General features: G+C 36.7%; 1 protein-coding gene across 8 annotated transcripts in view; it reads left to right on the top strand.

Moving 5' to 3' along the window:
• The window catches only part of TASOR (transcription activation suppressor), a 49,238-nt gene that overhangs the window by 26,929 nt on the left and 1,035 nt on the right, over window positions 1-21,274 (top strand). For 2 of the 8 annotated variants that reach the window (XM_079935576.1, XM_079935580.1), the window contains exons 12-23: window positions 2,432-2,504; window positions 2,597-2,668; window positions 3,723-4,424; window positions 6,582-6,988; window positions 8,513-8,654; window positions 9,905-9,964; window positions 13,770-14,683; window positions 17,463-17,585; window positions 18,355-18,514; window positions 18,989-19,097; window positions 20,424-20,602; window positions 20,785-20,949. In XM_079935576.1, the coding sequence (XP_079791702.1) occupies window positions 2,432-2,504; window positions 2,597-2,668; window positions 3,723-4,424; window positions 6,582-6,988; window positions 8,513-8,654; window positions 9,905-9,964; window positions 13,770-14,683; window positions 17,463-17,585; window positions 18,355-18,514; window positions 18,989-19,097; window positions 20,424-20,602; window positions 20,785-20,949 (3,106 nt within the window). The remainder of the gene's footprint in view (window positions 1-2,431; window positions 2,505-2,596; window positions 2,669-3,722; window positions 4,425-6,581; window positions 6,989-8,512; window positions 8,655-9,904; window positions 9,965-13,769; window positions 14,684-17,462; window positions 17,586-18,354; window positions 18,515-18,988; window positions 19,098-20,423; window positions 20,603-20,784; window positions 20,950-21,274) is intronic. The other 6 variants (XM_079935578.1, XM_079935582.1, XM_079935579.1 and 3 more) reach the window with 3 other exon arrangements.

The following is a 21,274-nucleotide window of genomic DNA, read 5'->3' as shown; positions in this document are numbered from 1 at the left end:
GTTGTGCAACCATTACCACTTATCTTATTCCAGAATATTTTCATCACTCCAGAAAGAAACCTCATACCCACTAAGCATTCACTTCACATTCCTTCGTCCCCTCAGTCCCTGGCAACCACTAATCTCTTCTCTCTTATGGATTGGTCTATAGTGGACATTTTATATAAGTGGAATCATGTACTATGTAGCCTTTAGTGCCTTCTTTCACTTAGCATAATACTTTTAAGGTTCATCCTTGTTGTAGCATGTATCAGTACTTCATTTCTTTTATTTCACTGTATGGATAATGTCACATTTTGTTTGCCATTCATCAGTTGGTTCCACTCTTTGACTATTAAGAATATTTCTACTGTGAATATTTGTATGACAGTTTCTGTGTGAACATGTTTTCAGTTCTGCCATATTATTTCTTTGAACATTTCATACCTGTTTTATATATTGCATCTTTTGATTCCAATCTGCAGCCCTTGGGTATTTGAATCTATTGTTTTTGCTGAATCTCTCTTAGGGTAGCTTATTTTCTCTGAAACTTGGTAATTTAAGATTGTGAGCTTAATATTTTACATTTTTAAAAATACTTTTTGTTTTCATACCATATTACCTGTAATGTTATCTGCAAAGCCAAAATAGTAGAATCAAGTAATATAAATCCACAGACTGGGCTAGTGTTGTTTTCTGAGGGAGAAGGAAACAGTAAGGGGTAATAAATAGAGGCATCAGTACAGAGTTCACAGGTGTTTCCTATTGCACAGGATTGAAAGTGTTTCTTTGGCTTAAAGCCACAGATATTACTGCTAGGGCTTCTGTCTGCCTGAGTGTTGTTTCTGGGTATAGATTCCCTGTGTTCCATGAGTCTCTGGGGACACTGAGTCCCCTTAGCGCACTAGGGTCTTTAGGCCACTAAGCCAGTCAGGTTAAAGAATCTGGTATTTGGAGTGGGTGAGAAGTTAAAATAATCTAATTGTTTTTTTTCTGAGCAACCACAAAACATGAAGCTCTTACTCATGTCTCCCAACTTTCTGTTCTGACAAATCAACAAGAGTTGGGCAAAATGTTAGAAGAGATATGATATATAAAACATTTTGGATGAAAGGGTTTGAGTCTGAAACAAAAATTTTGCAGATACATTGTCCACCTTACTTTTGGGTGTTCAAACAATGTTTTTATTAAGTGTAAATTGGTAGCGTAGTCACTTTAGTCCTTTACATTATTGGTTCTTACACAGACTTTGTTTACTGGAATTGTTTAAAAGGAATTTAGGTAGCACAAGTTTTCTTTCAGAATCCAGATATCCTTTTGTGTTTAGCTGCCATACTCAGTTCTTCCTTTACTTACCCTTTCTTTAATCCAAAAAATATTGTGAACTATTGCAGTAGTCTGTGAACTGAGTTCTTTGCATTACATTGTTCTCTTTCCTCCTGCAGTGCTATCAAGTTTCTTTGGGTTTTTTTTTAGGGAAACACTTCAGCTCAAAAGGGTATACTCTCGAGGGCATTTCTGGCTAACCTGGCCTTCTTGTCTTTTTACAATCTAGCCCATGATCTTTCTTTCTAGACTTGTCTTACATGTTTCTCCTAGTCTCTCCTCACCCTTGGCCAGTCGTAAGTACTCTGATGCCTGCAAACTGTCCATTATGTTATAACTCTGCCCTTTGTTTATGACGTTGCCTCTATTGAAATGTCTTTCCCACAACTTTAGGCTCTTGGCAATGTAGCCATCCTTCAAAATCCACCTCCCATATACTCTCAATGTGTTTTCCAACCATAGACTAACTGTATTTTTTCCTTTCTGTTGCTTTGTAAATCTTTTAAAGACCTTTCCTGTCTTATCTAATTATTAATATTTCTTGTGTTACTTTCTCCACCCAATTATAACCTTCTTTTGATCAAAGGATCTTGTGCTGCTTGTCTTTCAAGTTATCTCTGGTAAGGCAAATTGCCTTACGTGTGAAAGATGTTCATTAAATATGTGAAGAATTAGATTACAGCAACACATTTCATTTGAGATTAGCCTGAACTCTTGAAAGGTAGCATTTGTGTCATACTTGTTTTGTATCTCCAACATCCAGCACACCACCTTGGCAATTAAAAACATGTCTTTTGAATTGCTGAGGAAAATATTTGAAGTTTTTGTTTGGTTCTTGTATTTTAGCTTCAAGGAAAAATCAACAAGTTGATTTAATAGGAGAATTCTTTCAGTAATATTTTCTCATTAAAATTATGAAAACTAAGGCTTTCTTAATTGATTGGAATCCTGTTAATGAGCAGAGGGTTGGTGGAAAGAGTTTTTTAGCTAATTCAGTAGCAGTACTTTTCCTAAAAAGATGATCAGAAACTTTTTGCTTTCCTTATAATTAGTAGAAACTGCTATGTTTCTGCCTTATGGTGAATAATAATGCAAATTCAACTTCTTCCCTCTTCCAAAAATGTAGGTTCTTGTTAAACCTTTGGGAGACCGAGGATACCTTTTTCTTCTCTCTCCTTGTCAAATGGTTTCTCCATATGGTAGGTGATCTTCTCTTTAATTTTTATAATTCTCCTTTAACTTTTTAAAAGTTAAAATATATTGCTAATGAATTTCACTTTTGTTTTTTTAGAACATCATACTGCTAAGTCTCGAGTCTTACATGCTTTGTTTCTATTTCAAGAACCTAGAGGCATAGTTACTTGTAAGTTCTTTGAATATCTAAATCCATTTACATATAGATACCGACATTTTATTGAAAATTTCCAGATAACTCACTAAGCATTTTGTCTTTCTTACGTCATGTTTTGGGAGATAATGGGGGTATTAAGAGGTGTTAGCAATATAAAACACAAATTATATGACTTGTTTTTTTAACTATGAAAAATTATCTGGTTTTTGTCAGTGTTTTCACTAAGTAAATGTTGATTGTAATTGTTACAGTATTATAGCTTAGTTTTTCAGGGTTTCTATTATATGTTTTTTTTTTTTGAGCTTAGTTCATTTTTGTATTCACATTTTAGTGACTAAGTGCATCACGTGCTAGGTTAAATATTAGGCCATTCACAATTAATAAGAATTTTCATACTGTTTTAGAGAACACCATTTCTATTCACCATTTCTAAGAATGAACTTTAATGCTGTCTTAAGGTAAAGTTCTCACTGTTAGCTTAAAAATGAAATTCTCAGGAATTCCCTGGTGGTCCAGTGGTTAGGATTCCATGCTTTCAGTTTCGAGGGCTCGGGTTCAGTCCCTGGTTGGGGGAACTAAGATCCCTCAAGCGGCGTGGCACGGCCAAAAAAAATGAGATTGTCAGTGGTAGCCATTCAGTGCCTACATATCTGCTTACGGGGATAGAGAGATAGAGATAAAGTTGTTACAACAGGAAGGAGTGACATTACTGTCATTTGCTGGACGGTCTTGCTAGGAGCCTCAGGTCTTTATTTCTCCTTACATTTTCCTTGCCACCAGTTGATGCCTAGGGACATGAAGAAGATCTTCAACGGGCAGGTGTTTTTCCCTTTAAAAATATGTTCTGCAGTTTTCATGTTTTAATTTCTTATTGGCCCATTTTAGGCTCCTGGGCTTAGAAGCATGCTATTCATATATCCCTATATAACATATATGTATTAGGGTACATACTGGTTTGGTCCACCATTAATGTATGGATGTTGTTACATTGCTTTGACAATATGTAGATCTGTACTTGACTAATTTCTTGATTGCTAACATGGTTTGCTTTTTTGTTTGTTTACAGCACAGAAAGGTTCAACCAGTGCAGCACCACAGGAGAGACGTGAGAGCATACCAGATGTATTAAAAATAACTCAATTTTTACAGTTTGCTTTGATTCAGTGTCGAAAGGAATTCAAAAATATAAATACTATAAATTTTCATTCTGTTGTTGAAAAGTATGTAAGTGAATTTTTTAAGCGAGGTTTTGGTTCAGGTAAACGAGAGTTTATCATGTTTCCATATGATTCACGATTAGATGATAAAAAATTTTTATATTCAGCTCCAAGAAATAAATCCCATATTGATAATTGTTTGCATACCTATATTTTTCGGCCTGAAATGTATCAGTTACCTATTTATAAATTAAAAGAGCTATTTGAAGAAAATAGAAAACTTCAACAGTTTAGTCCACTTTCAGATTATGAAGGCCAAGAAGAAGAAATGAATGGTACAAAAATGAAATTCGGAAAACGAAATAACTCAAGGGGTGAAACTATTACACCTGGAAAGCAGAAGTCATCTCACTCTTTGGATTATGATAAGGATAGAGTCAAAGAATTGATTAATTTAATTCAGTGTAGGAAAAAAAATGTGGGTGGGGACTCAGACAAAGAAGATATGAGAAGCAAAACTGTCTTGAAGAGGAAGCTTGAGGATCTACCTGAAAATATGAGAAAGCTCGCCAAAACCAGTAATTTATCTGAAAATTGCCATCTGTATGAAGGTAAAATATCAGAATTGTTTTTATATAGTATAAAAGTAACAACCAAAAACATAGTAAAGTAGTTCTGTCCTTTCTCCTCATACAAGGGTTTGCTAATTATAGCCTGAGAGCCAATCTAGGCAGTCCCCTGTTTTTATAAAGGAACTTTTGCTGCCAATCTCAGCTTCTGTATTCGTTTTTCAAGGCTTTGTTAAAGACTGGCCACGTCCAGCCTGGGTAGCCATGTTTCCCACTCTCCTTGGTTAAGGCACTTTTCTCAGAACATGTCATGGTCAGCCCTTTACTTCTTTCTTTTTTCCTGAAGCATCTTTCATTTCTCTCAAGGCTCATATCTTTGCAGTTCATAACCCTCCTTAGCTTTCTGGCTGTTCTCCTCCTTGATGGTTTTCATCTCCTTTAGCTTATGCTGGATTTCTGCTCTGTGCTGAACCTGACGGTGCTTACTGATCCATACTGTCTAATACTGTTGACCTGTGTCCTGAGAGTTAAGTGCTTACTATGTGCTAGCTGCTTTACATGTATGGACTCATTTAGTTCTTGATTGGTAGACATTATTATCCTTATTTTACAGATGAGGAAGCCATCTCAGAGAAGTTAAATAATTTTACCTAAAGTTATGAGTTCACTGATCCATGTTTGAACTCACTTCTGACTAACTCCAAACATTGTTCCTAAAGTCAGCTATATTTCCTAGCACTGAACACATAATAGGCAAGGTACTTAAATTTTGGCACCATTTTAGCTGATAATTGGCAAATTTGTATGTGTGAAAAAATATTTGTGGGTGGAAATCGGGCTTTATCAGTAATTAAAATGGTGGGAAAGCTATGCTGGTTATAATAGACCAAAGGAGAAATGGGGCAGGGGAAAAGGGGTAGATGGGTTAAAGTAGAACTAGTGATAGTCAGAGTTGCATATCTAGGTGTTCCTCACTTGTGTTTGTTTCTTATCATTTTGCACACTTTATTTCTGATCCTGAAAGTAGAGATTTAAAGGTTAGATTCTAACTTTTAAAACATTCTGATCTTGATTTGGTGGTGAGCCCACTCATTAAGAGGTAGCCTTCTGTCTCCCCTACTGCGTTTAACATCAACTTTTTAAAGTATGAATTATATACAATGTACTCATTTTAAGTGCACAGTCTAATGAGTTTTTTTATAGCTGTGTTACCACTACTCCAATATATAGGACATTTTTCATTACCCCCAAATGTTGCCTTGTTCTTCTTTGTAGTTTATCTCATTCCACTCCACCGCTGATCTGCTTTCTGTCTCTATAGATTATTTTGCCTTCTCTATAATTTCATATAATTAGAATCATACAGTATGTACCCTGTTGTTTCTAACTTTTTTTTTTGCCTGTGGTACATATACACTACCTAAATCGGAATCCTGATATCTACCCTGGCTCTACCCTCCTTCAGCATTAAAGCACATGCCTTTCTGAATGTCTCCTCCCTTTGCAAGTTTTTAAATATACTGGTGGTGCAGATAACCCAGATTTATACCTGCTTGGAGCCATGTCTAACATGTTTTCTCTCATAGTCCTTTTTGTTCTTAGTGCAAGATTGGTGTAGATTTCTTTGGGGTGATTTTGTATCTCTAATATCTCAGCTTTGTTATGAATTAAGTAATCTAGTCATTTAAGATAAAGCTTAGATTATGAAAAGGTTAGCCAGTATTTTACGTACAGAATGGGAGAGATCAAAATCAGATAAAATCATGGGTTTTTGTTGTTTTTATATTTTTAGAAGATTTAAGAGTAATCTGCATACCCTTCTCTAACATTTTGCAAAATAGTTGTGTAGGTATTTTTCTGTTGTCAAGTACCTCACTGATTTTAGGATTTTGGTGATAGAGTTTAAGGTAACTACAGTACAGTTATTTATATATATTATCCATATTACCAACATAATATTTGAGCTCATTTTTAATAGAATTTTCAAATTATGATGAAAATAAACCTTCATTTAATGGGAATTTTGACCTGTGTGCAAAATTTTAGAACCAGTCATATTTGGAAAGTAAGGGACGGATATACCTGTAAACTCTAAGCAGGTGGTTTGATTGAGTTCCTGCCTATAAATGTTATATGATAATTAATTTTTATGCTTGCCTTCCAGACTTTAAGAGATGTCTCTTTCTCTTTTCCCTTCAGAGTCTCCACAGCCTGTTGGCTCACTTGGGCATGATGCTGACTTGAGACGGCAGCAGCAGGATACCTCTAACTCTAGCATTGCTGACATCCATAGGTTGTTTAATTGGCTATCAGAAACACTAGCAAATGCACGTCATTCTGATGCATCCCTGACAGACACAGTCAACAAGGCCTTAGGATTGAGCTCTGATGGTGCCTATGAAGAGATGAGGCAAAAGCATGAATATGAGTTGAACTCTACCCTGGATAAGAAAGAATATGAGCAGCCTACTGGTGTAAAAATGGAAAGTGCACATTTTAAGGATACTCAGAGCCCACTGCTAGAAGTTGATACATCATCTTTAAAGTATCCTCTTGCTGTTTCTACCAGTGAAGTAGGCACTGACCATAAACTACATTTGAAAGAAGTAAGCCTATATCTATTGGTTATCTTTGTTTGCTTTTGTGAATGTGTGTATGAAAGGGAGGATGTGGGGGGAATTCCCTGGTGGCCCAGTGGTTAGGACTCTGCGCTTCCATTGCAGGGGGCCACGGGTTTGATCCCTGGTCAGGGAACTAAGATCCCACATGCTGCATGGCACAGCCAAAAAATTTTTTTAAGAATTAAAAAAAAAAGGGTGAATGTGCTTGTTTTTCCTTTTCACAAAGAAATGATACACATTTCAGTAATGCTGTCTGTGCAGGATAGTATTTCTAAGTTATTCCTTGTTACACAGAGATAAACGCAGAAGTGTTTTCCTTCCTGCTCATAAGCTTTATGTGTAGTCTGAAATTTACCATTGTGTTAAAGTGAAGGCTGGACCATCTATTTGTCAGGAATGGCTTACTGGAGTTAATTCTCTATCATTTCATAATAAAATTGAGTCCTCAAAACACTGGCTTTCTGCTGGCAGTACCAGAACCCATAGGTGAGGCAGATGAGGTGACCAAAGTCAGTGTACCAGTTAGAAACAAGGTTAAATACTTTGTATTTCTCATGCAATGGAAAATGAGTGGCCTTTAGGATTACCTCTGAGGTAACCCTCAGCCATGCTTGACAGGGCATCCAGTTTATGATAGGTGTACTAATAGAGTACTAATATCTAGCTGAGAAGTAGCCTAATCTCCCCAGCTCCCCCCTTCCCAAGAAGTGGTTGCATCACTTGGGGAACTGTACCAGGATGGCACCATGTTCCTAAAAACTTGTTCCTAATTTACTTTCTTCCATTTTTCTCTTCCCTGTCTTTGAGTAAAAGTCATATGCATCATGGGACTTCCGTGGCTGTCCAGTGGTTAAGACTCTGCTTCCACTGCAGGGGGCACGGGTTCGATCCCTGATCAGGGAACTAAGATCCTGTATGCTACGTGCCTCAGCCAAAAGAAAAAAATTTTTTTTAAAGTCATATGCATGTCCCCAGGCTTCCTACATGTAGTTTGGGGATATTTATTTTATGGGGAGGATGAAGACAGGGATCTCAGTTGGAGGCATGTGTAAGGTAGGCACTAAGAAACTAACCTATATTGTTACCATTTCCTGACATATTTAAAACTCTAAATTGTGTTGATGGGGGCATGGACCAAACCCAGCCCACTGCCTATTTTTGTAACTAAAATTTGATTGGAACACAGTCATGCCCATTCATTTAGGTATTGCTTATGGCTGCTTTTGCATTTCAATGGCAGAGCTGAGTATCTGGCCTGCAAAGCCTAAAATATTGGGTGCTTTACTGAAAAAGTTTACCAACCTCTGCTGTAAATCAAACAATTACGTTTTGAGAGAAAAAATTATGTTCTAGTTTGAGATTAGAGCATTATAACTTCACCATGTTGATTTTACTTGCTTGTAATGTTCAGGTTGAAGTTTGTAAATTTGCTGTGAAAAAATAGTTGTTTTTTCTTGACATTAAAATTAATTAAAAAGAAAGGTATTGAATCTGTACTCTAATTTTTAGGATCCAAATTTAATTAGCATGAGTAATTTTGAAGATTGCAGTTTGTGTCCCACTGTTCCCATTGAACATGGATTCCGTAGACAATCTAAGTCAAATAATGTTGAAGAGACTGAAATACATTGGAAACTGATTCCAATTACAGGTAAGAACAAGTATACTGGGACTTAGGTTTGCTTGGTTTTACTTAGGGACCAGTTTCCTGAAGGGTTTTGTCTTTTCTAGATTCCACTCTTGGGTCTTGCTTGGCTCTGACATCTTCGGTATCTTATTTTTGAGCAATGTGATATTCATCATTGAGTATTGCTGTTCTTGGTCAGTATCTGCAAAAGAGCCTGTTAAAAACAGAGGGATTTAAAATATCCTTACTCTCCCGATGGAGTTGAACATGCAACTTGCAAATGAAAATTGTTATCAGAAATTGGGTTTCTAATAAGGTGAGGTAGCTGCAGAGATGAAATGAGGGTCTTTGGGCAGCCAATTATATGCTGTCTTCTCAAATTATTAAACTTCACAAGCTGTCGTCTAAGAAGTGGTCATGTTAAGGTTCATCTGTTTGAAAGAAATTTGAGTTCTTAATATTGGAGAATTTGAGAGAAATTGGATCATTGTAGAGAATGGCCTGAAATGATTAAATGTAAATATCCCTAGAAAACTTATTGAACCATGAGGCAAGAATATAGTTTAGCAGATGTTGAAAGATCATTTTGCAGTATTCTAATTTCTCTGTACAAACACATACACACACATATGCAGATACTGTTAATATTCCAAGTTCTTATTCATCTTCGTTAGCTAAGCATTTGGGGAAATATTTCCAGGGCACATCTTTTCCATTCCTAGATCTTTATTTAACCTTTAAAAAGGAAAACAAACAGTTTTTGCTAGAAAGTCGACTGAAATATACTTTCTAGCTTGTGACCTAGAAGCTACTGAGACCTCCAAGGACTCTGCAAAGAATTTCTAAAACTTGATGAGTTTCCATGGGCTTCAGCACCATTCTCTACTTAGTACCTTATCAGAGAGGGCAAGAGGCCTAGAAGTGATCGTAGAGCGGCAGCTGGTACTCCTGACCTGGAGAAGTTGGCTTGAGTTGGAAAAACAGAATAGGGGAGTAGTCTGTACAAGGTGATTATCCTAACCTTCCTCATTTAGACACCTTCATAGCTGGTTTCAGAGCCATTTGAAGGCACAACATCTAGGTGTTGATATTCCATCATCACCTGAATGGAAAGGGAAGCAACTTCCCATTTCTTAATGACCCTTCAGGATTATTTTAGGCAGAAGAGGGAATACTTGAATTTGTTAGCATTTGGGGTTATCTGAAAGGTGCTTTAAAAGGTTGTCACCAGTACCTGAAGAGAGTCTACAAATCTAATGGATGCTTTCCCTCAGGAGGGAATGCAAGAAGCCCAGAAGACCAGCTGGGGAAACATGGTGAGAAACAAACACCAGGTGAGAAGGCTCTCTTTGCTTTTCCTCCCAATGTGCCCTTCTTCAGAATTGCTACTTGCAGTTCTGGTCCTCTATCTGGAGGGCATCAGTTTAAGTCTGTTAATTACAGAAAATTTGGACAATATCATATTTGTATTTAAATCATTAATTGATTTATATCAAATATTCTTATACAAAGAATGTATTCAAGGGAGTCACTGAATATTCATAGAGATTAAGTTTTTTTGACCTACAGTAGATTCTGTCTGATATGATGACTTGGGAAGACCAGAATATTTTTCTTAATCCATTTCTACAGGACATCTTACAAGAAGCAGTCTTCGAGTTTCTCTTAAATTTAAAAAATACGAGGAGGTGAGGCCATGTATCATTTAGGTACATTATTCCTAATCTTGAATTTTTTTGACTCAATTCTTCTTTTGCTAATTGTAAAGCTAATTTCTGCAGATAGTCTAAGAGATTAGGAAACTTTTGGATTCCAGAAACATTTATAGATATTACTGATTAGCTAGTTGTAGTAGGTGCCTAGAAGACAGTCTCTTTTGTCTAAACTCAAGTCAATTCAGCATCCCTGCAGATGGCCATAGGCAGATTCTTCTTGGTTGGAGTTTGGTCTGCGTCTTTTTTGTTTCCATTTCATTTTGTCTTACTCTTTCAGAAATCTTGTGGTGGTGTTTTTTTTTAATTCGGAAGAAAAGCTAAATGACTAATTTTAGTAGATCTTTATGGTTATTCCTCTCTTTTGGGAATTAAGAAAAACTTTGAGTTAATAGTTTTCTTCAAGATGATCTTTCTCTCCTCCTAGGAAAAGACGATTGAAAAAAACAAAGCAGGAAGAACAGATACATTGATATGACATACAGGAAAGTGCATAAATCTTCAGTAGACAGCTTGATGAATTCTTACATATGTAAACACTTAGGTGACCACCACCCAAATCAAGATGTAGAACATTTTCAGTACCCCAGCAGGTCGTCTTCTGCATCCTCCCAGTCAGTATTCTTCCTGCCCCAAACCGTAACCACTAATCTGACTTCTTTTGCTATACATTAGTTTTTACCTACTCTTGAATTTAAGATAGATGGAACCTACTACATATGTCCTCTTTTGGTTTTGGCTCTTTCACACAACAATATGTCTAAGATTCATGTAAGTTTTGCTTCTATCAGTGATTCTTTCTCATTGGGAGAATCAGGTATCTTGTTTATGCTTCATAATGCTCCATCAGCATCTGCAGTCTTTATTTGGCATACCATCTTCATATTTTGTGGTTAAAAGTATAAAAATCCAAGTGATGCTACTTTTCGAGAACTCGCCACTCCCCTTGCATTTAAAAGTCAAAGTACCACAATGCCTGAATGATAGTTAGTAGAAAACATGTATTATTATAGATATTGATATATGTTTCTTTTAAATCATTTATTGAAGACATTTTAAAAATAATAAAGTTGTCTATCTTAATAATAAAAATTATATGGGGGAAATCTGTACAAAGTAAAATTAGATGGTGATCATTTGCATTTTCAAAAGGGATTTGGTTTAGAGTTTTTTAATATGGAAAATTTCCCATGTTGATTTAAGTTATATTTCAGCTTAAAAACATTTCCTTTATCTGTAGCCCTTCAGGAATAAGCTTACTGGGAGACTTCCCTGGTGGTCCAGTGGTTAAGACTCCACACTTCCACTGCAGGGGGCACGGGTTCAATCCCTGGTTGGGGAACTAAGATCCCGCATGCCTCATGGTGCAGTTACTTAAAAAAAATTTTTTTTAGAAAAAAAAATTTAGGAATAACTTTATTGGTCTCAACTATAGCTGAGATATTTGGGAGAATGTATTCAAGTATTTTTAATAACAAACCACTCAGAAGTTTTAAAATTACACATGGTCCTTCCCAACTCATTTGTTTTACAAGATGCAAGTAAGACATTTTATCTGAATAAATCAGATATTTGACATGGTACATAATTCAAGAAATACAAAACTACTTCAAAAAATAAGTCTTCCACCCCTAGGCCAGACACTTAGTTTCACCCCATTGATCAACCTCTGTTACAGATTTTATTTTTTTCGTAGTGGTGTTTTTTTTTTGGCCACGCTGCATAACTTGCAGGATCTTAGTTCCCCGACCAGGGATTGAACTTGAGCTCCAGCAGTAAGAGCGCCAAGTCCCAACCACTGGACCGCCAGGGAGTTCCCTGTTACAGATTTCTTATGTACTCATGCTGACATTTCACATGTGCACTAAACCCCATGTTGCAGATTTACGAAGGGCATTCAGTATTCCTGAATTATTTTATGGAAGTTGAATTTTCTGGTTTATCAATTTTATACAGTTGTAATTCTTACCCTGGTTCATTGGATATTTTGCTCCCCTTCTCTTCTTTGACCTACAGACCTACTGTATGGTCTTACCATGCTGACAGGTGCCTTTGCAGTACTTAATGGGTGCAGTGGTTCATGGTAACCGCTGGGGTTGGTAGCAAAATGTTATAACCTAAATGCTGCTTAGGCTGTTTAAACCTTTGGAAAAGTGTGAGTATAGGGAAAATCAAAACTGAATTTTTTGTAGAGAGGGGTTACACTGCTATACCTGGGTGCAGACTTGAATAGGGAGTTCACTATACCTTAAAAGTACTATAGTTTTGAAAACTATACCTATGTGTGGACTTTCTGATCTAGAGGTAACATTTTATATACTACAACAGCAATTTGTTAGGGAATGTTGGCTAAGATTTAAGAAAAATTAGTACTTTTTTAAAGGATAAAATTGTATAATATGAACTTGTAGGGAAAAATAATGAAAAGTTTGTTTTTTTGTGAAATAAAGTATTACTATAAATTGCTGTTAAATGTATTTTCCCCATGTTTTTTAAAAAGGGATTTAGGGTTCCTGTTTTGAAATGTAGTTTCAAGAACATATGTGTTTGAATTTAGGATTTGTGAGTGGAAAAAAGTACGTTCTTACGGATTGAGCTAGTTGTCAAGGATCACGGGTTATCGTACTTTCATTAGCATCAGCTAGCTTGATGATGTCTTCATCTCATATGGGGTAAATAGCTATTATGATTTCTCTTGGAATGATTTCCAAACAAAATAAAAATACTGAACAAAAGTGCTATCAAAAGTATTACTGTTAATGCAGCTATGAAATTGTGTTCTCTTCCTATATGACTGAGACTTTCTTTTCCTGATAAATTGAAGTCCCTAACATTGTAGCAAATCCACTAAGCAACCCCATATGTAAGAGCAAATCTGAAAACAGATAAAATTAATTATCCTAGATCCTGAATGCAACTCTTAACTTGATGACTTATTCCCACAGCATTTCAGCTTGGCATTCTTTCAGTTGCCTTACACTCAAAATTTTCCTATTAAGGGGGTATTACCTTAGTGGACACTACTTGGCAAAGAATATAGGGGTTGAGCAAGCTGTTGAAACTGACTATTCTGCTTAAAGCATGTCTGTTAAAGTCAGATCTGCAGAAAGGTAGGGAAGCAGAAATAAACAAGTGACTTAATTTGTATTGATGTTAAATTGGCCCTTGTTTGAATACTTCAAAAGGAATCAAAGAAAGTAACATTCAGACTTGCCACTCTAGCTACTGAAATACAAAGACCAGCCATAAATAAGTAGGGCACATAGGAAATAGGTTCACACCATTATCTGAGGTTTTTATTTTACCTTCCAATGCATAGTTTGTTCTAAATATATACTTGACCTGGCATTTTTTTTCTTTGTTAGTTTGTATTTTCAGATGTTATTATTTTGGATTGCTTTTGTAATAATAAACTCTTCCCATATAGGTATGAAATCACCAGAAGAACAACTGGTGTGTCTGCCACCACAGGAGGCCTTTCCTAACGACCCCCGGGTAATAAGTAGACAGAGAAGTTCTGATTATCAGTTTCCATCCTCTCCATTTACAGACACACTAAAGGGCACCACTGAGGATGACGTGTTGACAGGTCAGGTGGTGACAGTGGAGGAGCAGTGTGTGCCAGCAGCAGAACCGCCTGCAATGAGTGAAACCACAGAAAGGACAGTGTTAGGAGAGTACAGTCTCTTTTCTAGGAAGATAGAAGAGATTCTGAAGCAGAAGAATGTTTCATATGTCAGCAGAATTTCCACACCTACCTTTTCAACACAAGAGAAGATGAAACGGCTTTCTGAGTTCATATATTCTAAGACTTCCAAAGCTGCTGTACAGGAGTTTGTAGATGGCTTGCATGAGAAACTAAATACTGTTATCAAAGCATCAGCCAAGGGTGGGAATTTGCCAGCAGTCAGTCCTAATGATTCTGGTACTAAGATAGCATTGAGCCCTCTGGGAAGGCATGTCATACCAGTTTCCTCAAGCGACTTCAACAATAAACACCTCCTTGAGCCACTTGGTAGTGATCCTCTGAAAGACACCAACTCTAATGAGCAGCCTTCCTCTTCGGCTTCAGGTTTAACTGAAGCAGAAGTGAACCAGCCACACCATGCCACAGAGCCAGTGGTGACTTCTGATCATACTGCCCGGGAACCAGTAGAAAAAGAAACAAAATCGCCCAGTGATGTAAACATTTCTGCCCAACCAGCTCTTTCAAACTTTATAAGCCAGTTAGAACCTGAAGTATTTAACAGTTTGGTTAAAATCATGAAAGATGTCCAGAAAAATACTGTGAAATTTTATATTCATGAAGAAGAGGAGAGTGTGCTCTGTAAAGAAATAAAGGTAACTAAATGAGAAGGTAATTGTAATGCTGTCTAAACTTCTCTTGTTGGGTCTGAGCTCTATAAAATGGATTTTTGTTTTTAGGTGTTGACCATATTATTTTCATAATTTGATGCAGAGTGGAATAAAAGACTAGTAAGTTTCAACTGAATTTCAACTGGTGATCTAAATGTCTTAGAATTTTTAATCTTGTTTTGCATAGTGTCATTTTAAAGACCAGTTGTATACATATTGCAGATACCTTTAAATTGTTGATCTAAAGATTTTCAATGTTTCTTACTGGGTTTTTAACAAAGGGGAGGGAAAGATGCAGAGAAATGAAGTTGTCAGTGTTTACCTCAGGGGGTTTTATCAATCAGGTAGAAAAATAAAACTGTCCAGGATGACCTAATGATGATATCTTTTGGCATTTCTTGATGCCCTGGTCATGCCAGGTTTCCCAATAGCCCTTATTATCAAAAAACATGGTGATCCTGAAACACTTCCCCAGTCATGAAAGATTCCTCCTTGCAAGGTATGTGTTTTGCACTGAAGCTATGGAGTAGACTGGCGTTTCAGGCATTTGGTTTAAAAAAATACACACATAGAGAGAGGTATGTAAAATCTGTAACAATAGATATGTAATTTATAACACATGGGACAATTAGTGGTTTAATGTTGCCAATTAGTATTCATTAAACTGTATAGCATTTTAATTCCTTAAGGGAATGCCTTGGTTTTTTTTGTTTTGTTTTGTGGGGTTTTTTTTGCGGTATGCAGGCTTCTCACTGTTGTGGCCTCTCCCGTTGCGGAGCACAGGCTCCGGACGTGCAGGGCCAGCGGCCATGGCTCACGGGCCTAGCCGCTCCGCGGCATGTGGGATCTTCCCGGACCGGGGCAGAAACCCGCGTCCCCTGCATCGGCAGGCGGACTCTCTCAACCACTGCGCCACCAGGGAAGCCCGGGAATGCCCTAGTTTTTAAAATAAATGCCTGCTCCTATTTATGGAACTTACTTACCATGATAAGTTTCTGCTTTTTTAGTTAGAGGAAGCAGAGGGGACTATAAATAAGTGGCGTATAGCCAGAGTGGCCCAGAAACTCCATGCTTTGACATGTCCTCAGCCTTTTGTCAGTTTGAGGATCTCTTTGACGTCAGCATGTTTCATGTGATGTGTTGATGAGAATGTGAAGAGCATGGAAATGGGGGCAACAGAGTGCTCAGTGTGCTGCCTTTACCAATTCCCTGTAGTTTCTTGGGAAGATGAAACCAGACTTACCAGGAATTTTTTGGTTGCATTTTTGCCCTGTATGATTGAACATTGAGCTTCTCAACATTCTTCCACCCCCAGCAACATGTTTCCAGCTCTTTGGGGCATAGCTACATGGTGGTGTAGGGCTAGATGAGAGAGTGGGTTGGGCACAGTTCCCAGTGTGCTCACCATTACTCCATCTCCTCCCATTGCATTTTAGAAATTGATTGTAACACACTTGTGGGAAATGTGTTTACTTACGAATGGTGCTTTTAATCCATTCTGGCTTAGAATAAATCATATTTCTGCTATTTATTTTATGTAGAAGAAGAAAAGGATGCTGTGTGTTTTATAAATATGATAGGAAATCAGATCAGCACTTTTAATTCTTTTATTCAATATCCATTGGAAATTTTCTAGCAGAAATGTTACAGTATAGTACAGGACTTTATGAATAAAATTTTAAACTTCCTAAATATTTCTGGAGTCAAACTGATTTGTTACTTTATGAGTTAAAGTGTCTTATTTAACACAAACTTGCATTTAAAATTTCTTAATGTAAAAAGACCAAAAATTACAAGCAGGCCTATCAGACAATAATTTACTTTTTCATAACCTGATTGTAAACTGCTCTGAGATTTGCCCAGAGGCTTTAGAAGTTAGAGCAAAATCAAACACTGTAGAAGATGCTTCTTTAGGGCTACATAGAAGTATCCTCTTTGGGTGTGACACTTGTAGACAGCTCTTGAAAGACTGATTGTGAGGCAACCTTGGTTTAGATTTATGGTTATCTAACCAGCGTGCCAACCTTGAGAAAATTAATCTGCTCCTGTATCTGTGAAATGAGGAATGTGACCTTCAGAATCCTGCAGTTTGCTTCAGAGTTCAGGATTCCCCCAGCAAGCAAAGAGAATTCTGCTGGGACTGGCTCTCTTGTGTCCTTTGAAAGGTAGTACCGTGTCAGCAGCATGGAAGGATGTGTTAGATGGGAGAGTGTTTTGTTTGAAGATGTAAACTTGACAGGCATGGCTAATTAATATGTAAGTAACGTTGTACATACTGAAGCTCTGTATGAATGATCCTGGGGCTGTTGTGAGTTAAAGGAACTACAGTAGTCATAAAAGTGCTTTTTAACTCTGAAGGAGTATACCGGTAACACTGCTGCAGAGAATCAAGGGCCTGCTTCAAAAGGAAAGGAAAATGGGAGTGAGAGAGTGGTTAATGACTGAGCTCTGGATTGCCCAGAATAAGTAATAAGAGTTAAGAACCTGGGCTAATCCATTGCTTTTCTGGTTCTGTTACCCCAAGCTAGCATTTACTTGGCTTTGACTGCATAGTGTCGTAACATTGTGATTGTGACCAGTTAAGGTCTGAGCTTCAGAGTCTTCTCTAAGAGTGGACTTGATCTCTGAGGTCCCTAGTGTAAGGGCATCATTATTAGTGGTCTAGTAGTAGTTAAACTTAACTACTTTATCTTGCATTTCTCGTGTTAAATGGATGTTTGCAAAAAAGCTTGTAAATGTTGATTTAGTTTTTTTTCTTTAACAGGAATATCTTATCAAATTAGGCAATACAGAGTGTCATCCAGAACAGTTTTTGGAAAGAAGATCAAAATTAGATAAACTATTGATTATTATTCAAAATGAAGACATTGCAGGTTTCATTCACAAGGTAGACTATTAAGCTGAATTCTTTGCTTATTTTGGTTGTAAAGACTCCCTACTATCTTTGAGACTAAAGCTGTTTGTTTTTAAAATATCCTCATAAGCTTTAAAGGAGATAAAACTTTGAGGTTGGGAGGTTTAGGACTTGAGACCTAAACTACCCTCTGTGAATCAGCTCATGAGATTCATATTTATACCTCTACAAAATTTTAAATTGTGGCATATCACAGATCTTACCTATCGCTTAAATGGTCAAGACTAAGAATACTGACTCCTTGAATGCCATTGGGTCTGCTGACTCTCTTTATATTGTTATCACCTTTATTTGTATGTCCTAGGTAAAACCTGTCTGTACCCCCTCTTTGCTGAAGCAGTCCCCCTTTCCCTTGGGTTTGGAGGTACCCCGTCTAGTCTTAGGAGACTGTCTCAAGTCCTACTGCTCTTTGAAGTCTTTCCTGACTGTTTCAGTCCGTAGGCTGCTGCCTCATTTGAATTCGGACTGTACTCACAGGGCCAGGCAAGTTAGCATTTGTCATTCTGTGTTTCCAGGTCTCTTGTTAAGTGCCTCTTCCTTAGAGAGTTCTGTTCAAGGTAGATGCCCAGTACATAAATGTTGGTTTGTATATTTAGAAATAATGTTGGAAATATTGTTTTTGTGCTTGACTTTGCAGAGACGACAACACTAATATAGGTGAGCCATAGTACATCTAATGTAGGTTACTTCACACTTGAGTCTGTCTGTCCTTATTTCTATTTTTATTTTGGTATTTAAATAGGTACCTGGCTTGGTGACTTTAAAGAAGCTTCCTTGTGTTAGTTTTGCTGGTGTTGATAGTTTGGATGATGTTAAAAATCATACATACAATGAGTTATTTGTATCTGGAGGTTTTATCGTTTCTGATGAATCCATTCTAAATCCAGAAGTAATCACAATTGGTAAGATTTATTTATTCTTTTAAGCATGTAACATGTCTTTTCTAGGTTCTTCTCATTAGTGACTCACTCATACTTTAATGCATTGTCCATTCTGCCAGTTGCAGATAACTAGTACATTTCCATCATTTTTTGAGCTTTTATTATCTCAGATTTCTTTCCCATTCTTTTACTCTTTACGAATAATTTCCTCTTAAGTCTGGTATAAAGCAGGGCTCTCTGTACCTACTTCCCTTGGATTACTTTTGGTTTGTTATTGTTATCAACATGTTGTTTTTTTGTGTGTAGATGTTATGTTCTTAGATCTCAAAGAGGATGTATAGATCTGTCTCCCTTAGAGGAGAAAAAAGAGAAAGAAAATACTACCTAGGAAAGTAGGTGTTCTACATGATATCAACAAACACTTCTTCCTTAATTCAGTTGTGGAGTGGGTGACTTGTTTATTGAATTTAAAATGAACTTCATTATCTCTAACAGAGAACCTTAAAAATTTTTTGACATTCCTCGAAGAACTTAGTACTCCAGAAGGAAAATGGCAATGGAAAGTCCACTGTAAATTTCAGAAAAAACTAAAGGAACTGGGCAGGTAAGGTTTGAAAAATAACTATATATTGGTTGTTGATTTTAACATTGTGTTCACAGAATTTTGCTATTTTTTATGTTTGTAAATTATAGATGCTGCTCAGTTTTCACAGATGTCTTTTGCCAGCCGTAAGGGAATGTAGATGCTGAATTATTCTAGCCTGTTTGAAAATGATATTGTTTATGTAGAGGTTTGTTGAAGTTCTAGTTATGTACAGAGATAAAATTGGCTTAAACTTTACCACTTGGGTTTAGAATAATAATCAAAACGGGATAATCAGCATTCTTTATTTTTTTATGGAACTGTACATGCCAAGTAGATCAGGCCCTCTCCTAATTGTTAATCTAATAATATTACACATATGAGACAAGGATTAATCTTGACATGATAAAGGGATCTATGATTAGGACATTCATTTATGTAATAAGTGACTTCTAACATGCCCAGAAGTCACTTCTCAAAACGTGATTCTTGGAGCACTAGTCCCTTGAGAGGCTCTGCAAATGACTGTTGTAATCAGATGAGTTTGGGATACTATATCCTACTACTAGAGTCCATATAATGTACTTATTTACACATTTGAAGATCTGAGAAACTTTGTAGTTAAGGATCCTGTTTTACATTTTGTCAGTCAGCATTTCTGAAACCTAGACCACAAAACATTTTTTTCTTCTAATACCTATTGATATTCCATTGGACACACTTAGGGAAATTCAGGCTTTAGTAATTTTAAATTATTTAACTTTTTATTTCATTTTTTAAAAACTTGTTTTATCTTCAAATCATGTGAAGTAAGCATTGGGGAAGTCTTATTTTTATATAACAGATAGCAATACTGAGGCCCGGAGGTATAACTTGTACAAATTAGTACCATCATCTTCCTGACAATAGCCCGTAATTTCTACCACATGTTGCCTTTACCACATGTTGCCTTGCATCTGGAAGTATAGAAATAGCTCAGAGCCATGTTATTTTTTGAAGGAAAGATTTATATTTTTTTGTCCTTTTACACCCTTCATTATAGTTCTAAATTAGTGAAGCTGAAGAGAAGTGTAATTTATTTAGTAAGTAATAAGTTGAGATTTTTGTCTGAACTGAATAGCTGGCCCTCAGGCTTTGTACCGAGAGAAAGCCCCTGGAGTTACCCGTGGATTGCACAATTCCTGCTTTCCCTCTACTAAGAAGCACCTGTACATCAGGCAGTGAGCTAAGCAGTGCAGTTGTCGTTAGTTGCCTCAATTGAGAAATTATGGCTTTAATTTCAAGTGAAAACGTCCATACTAAATTTTAGAAATGCAGATACAGATACTGAACTACTTAATTTCACAGATTGAATGCTAAAGCTCTGAGTCTCTTGACCCTTCTGAATGTCTATCAGAAGAAACATCTGGTTGAAATTTTGTCATACCACAACTGTGATTCACAAACTCGAAATGCTCCAGAATTGGATTGCCTTATCAGACTTCAGGCTCAAAACATACAGCAACGACACATAGTCTTTTTAACAGGTAACGAGAGTGCTCTTAAGCTTTCTACTGTGAATACAGGAATGTGTATGAAAGGATTTTGTGGGGCTGTGTTGGGTGTTTCTGAAAATGTGGAGGAAAGGATTTTGGAGGGCTGGACGCAGGCATTATCATTTTATATTTGCAAGTGTTTTATACTCAACTTTTTTTTTTTTTCAATTTAGAAAAGAGTATCAAGATGCTTTCCAGTTATACCGATAATGGAATAGTGGTTGCGACTGCTGAAGACTTTATGCAAAACTTTAAAAATCTTGTGGGCTATCACAACTCAATCACAGAAGAAAACCTTCCTTTGCTTGGTGCTAATGAGAATCTTGAGTCGCAGTCAGGTAACTTTTCAGTAGTTTTCATTTTCTTTAAGGCAGACAGAAAAAGAATGGTTTTGCTTTGATTTCATACAATGAAATGCTAATTTTGAAACTGCTCACCTCAGTGTAAACTCAGCTTCAGGGGAAGTGTTTCAAGGCATTTATCATTCTTTTACTTAGCATACACAAAATCTGCTCATTTATTATACTATAGTCAGTATAAGCTGTTTGAGTTAATGTAGACTGCATACTATAGAGTAGGCATTTTCTTTTTGAGGGTATGTAAGCTTTATTGGCTTCTGTTGTGAATTAAAGCAGTTTAATTACAAGGTAGTAGAGATATCCA

This window comes from Stenella coeruleoalba (genome assembly GCF_951394435.1).
Source record: "Stenella coeruleoalba genome assembly, chromosome: 10".
In the NCBI taxonomy this organism is placed as follows: domain Eukaryota; kingdom Metazoa; phylum Chordata; class Mammalia; order Artiodactyla; family Delphinidae; genus Stenella; species Stenella coeruleoalba.
Note: the sequence above shows the minus strand (reverse complement) of the source record. Positions and strands in the feature narration are given on the sequence as shown.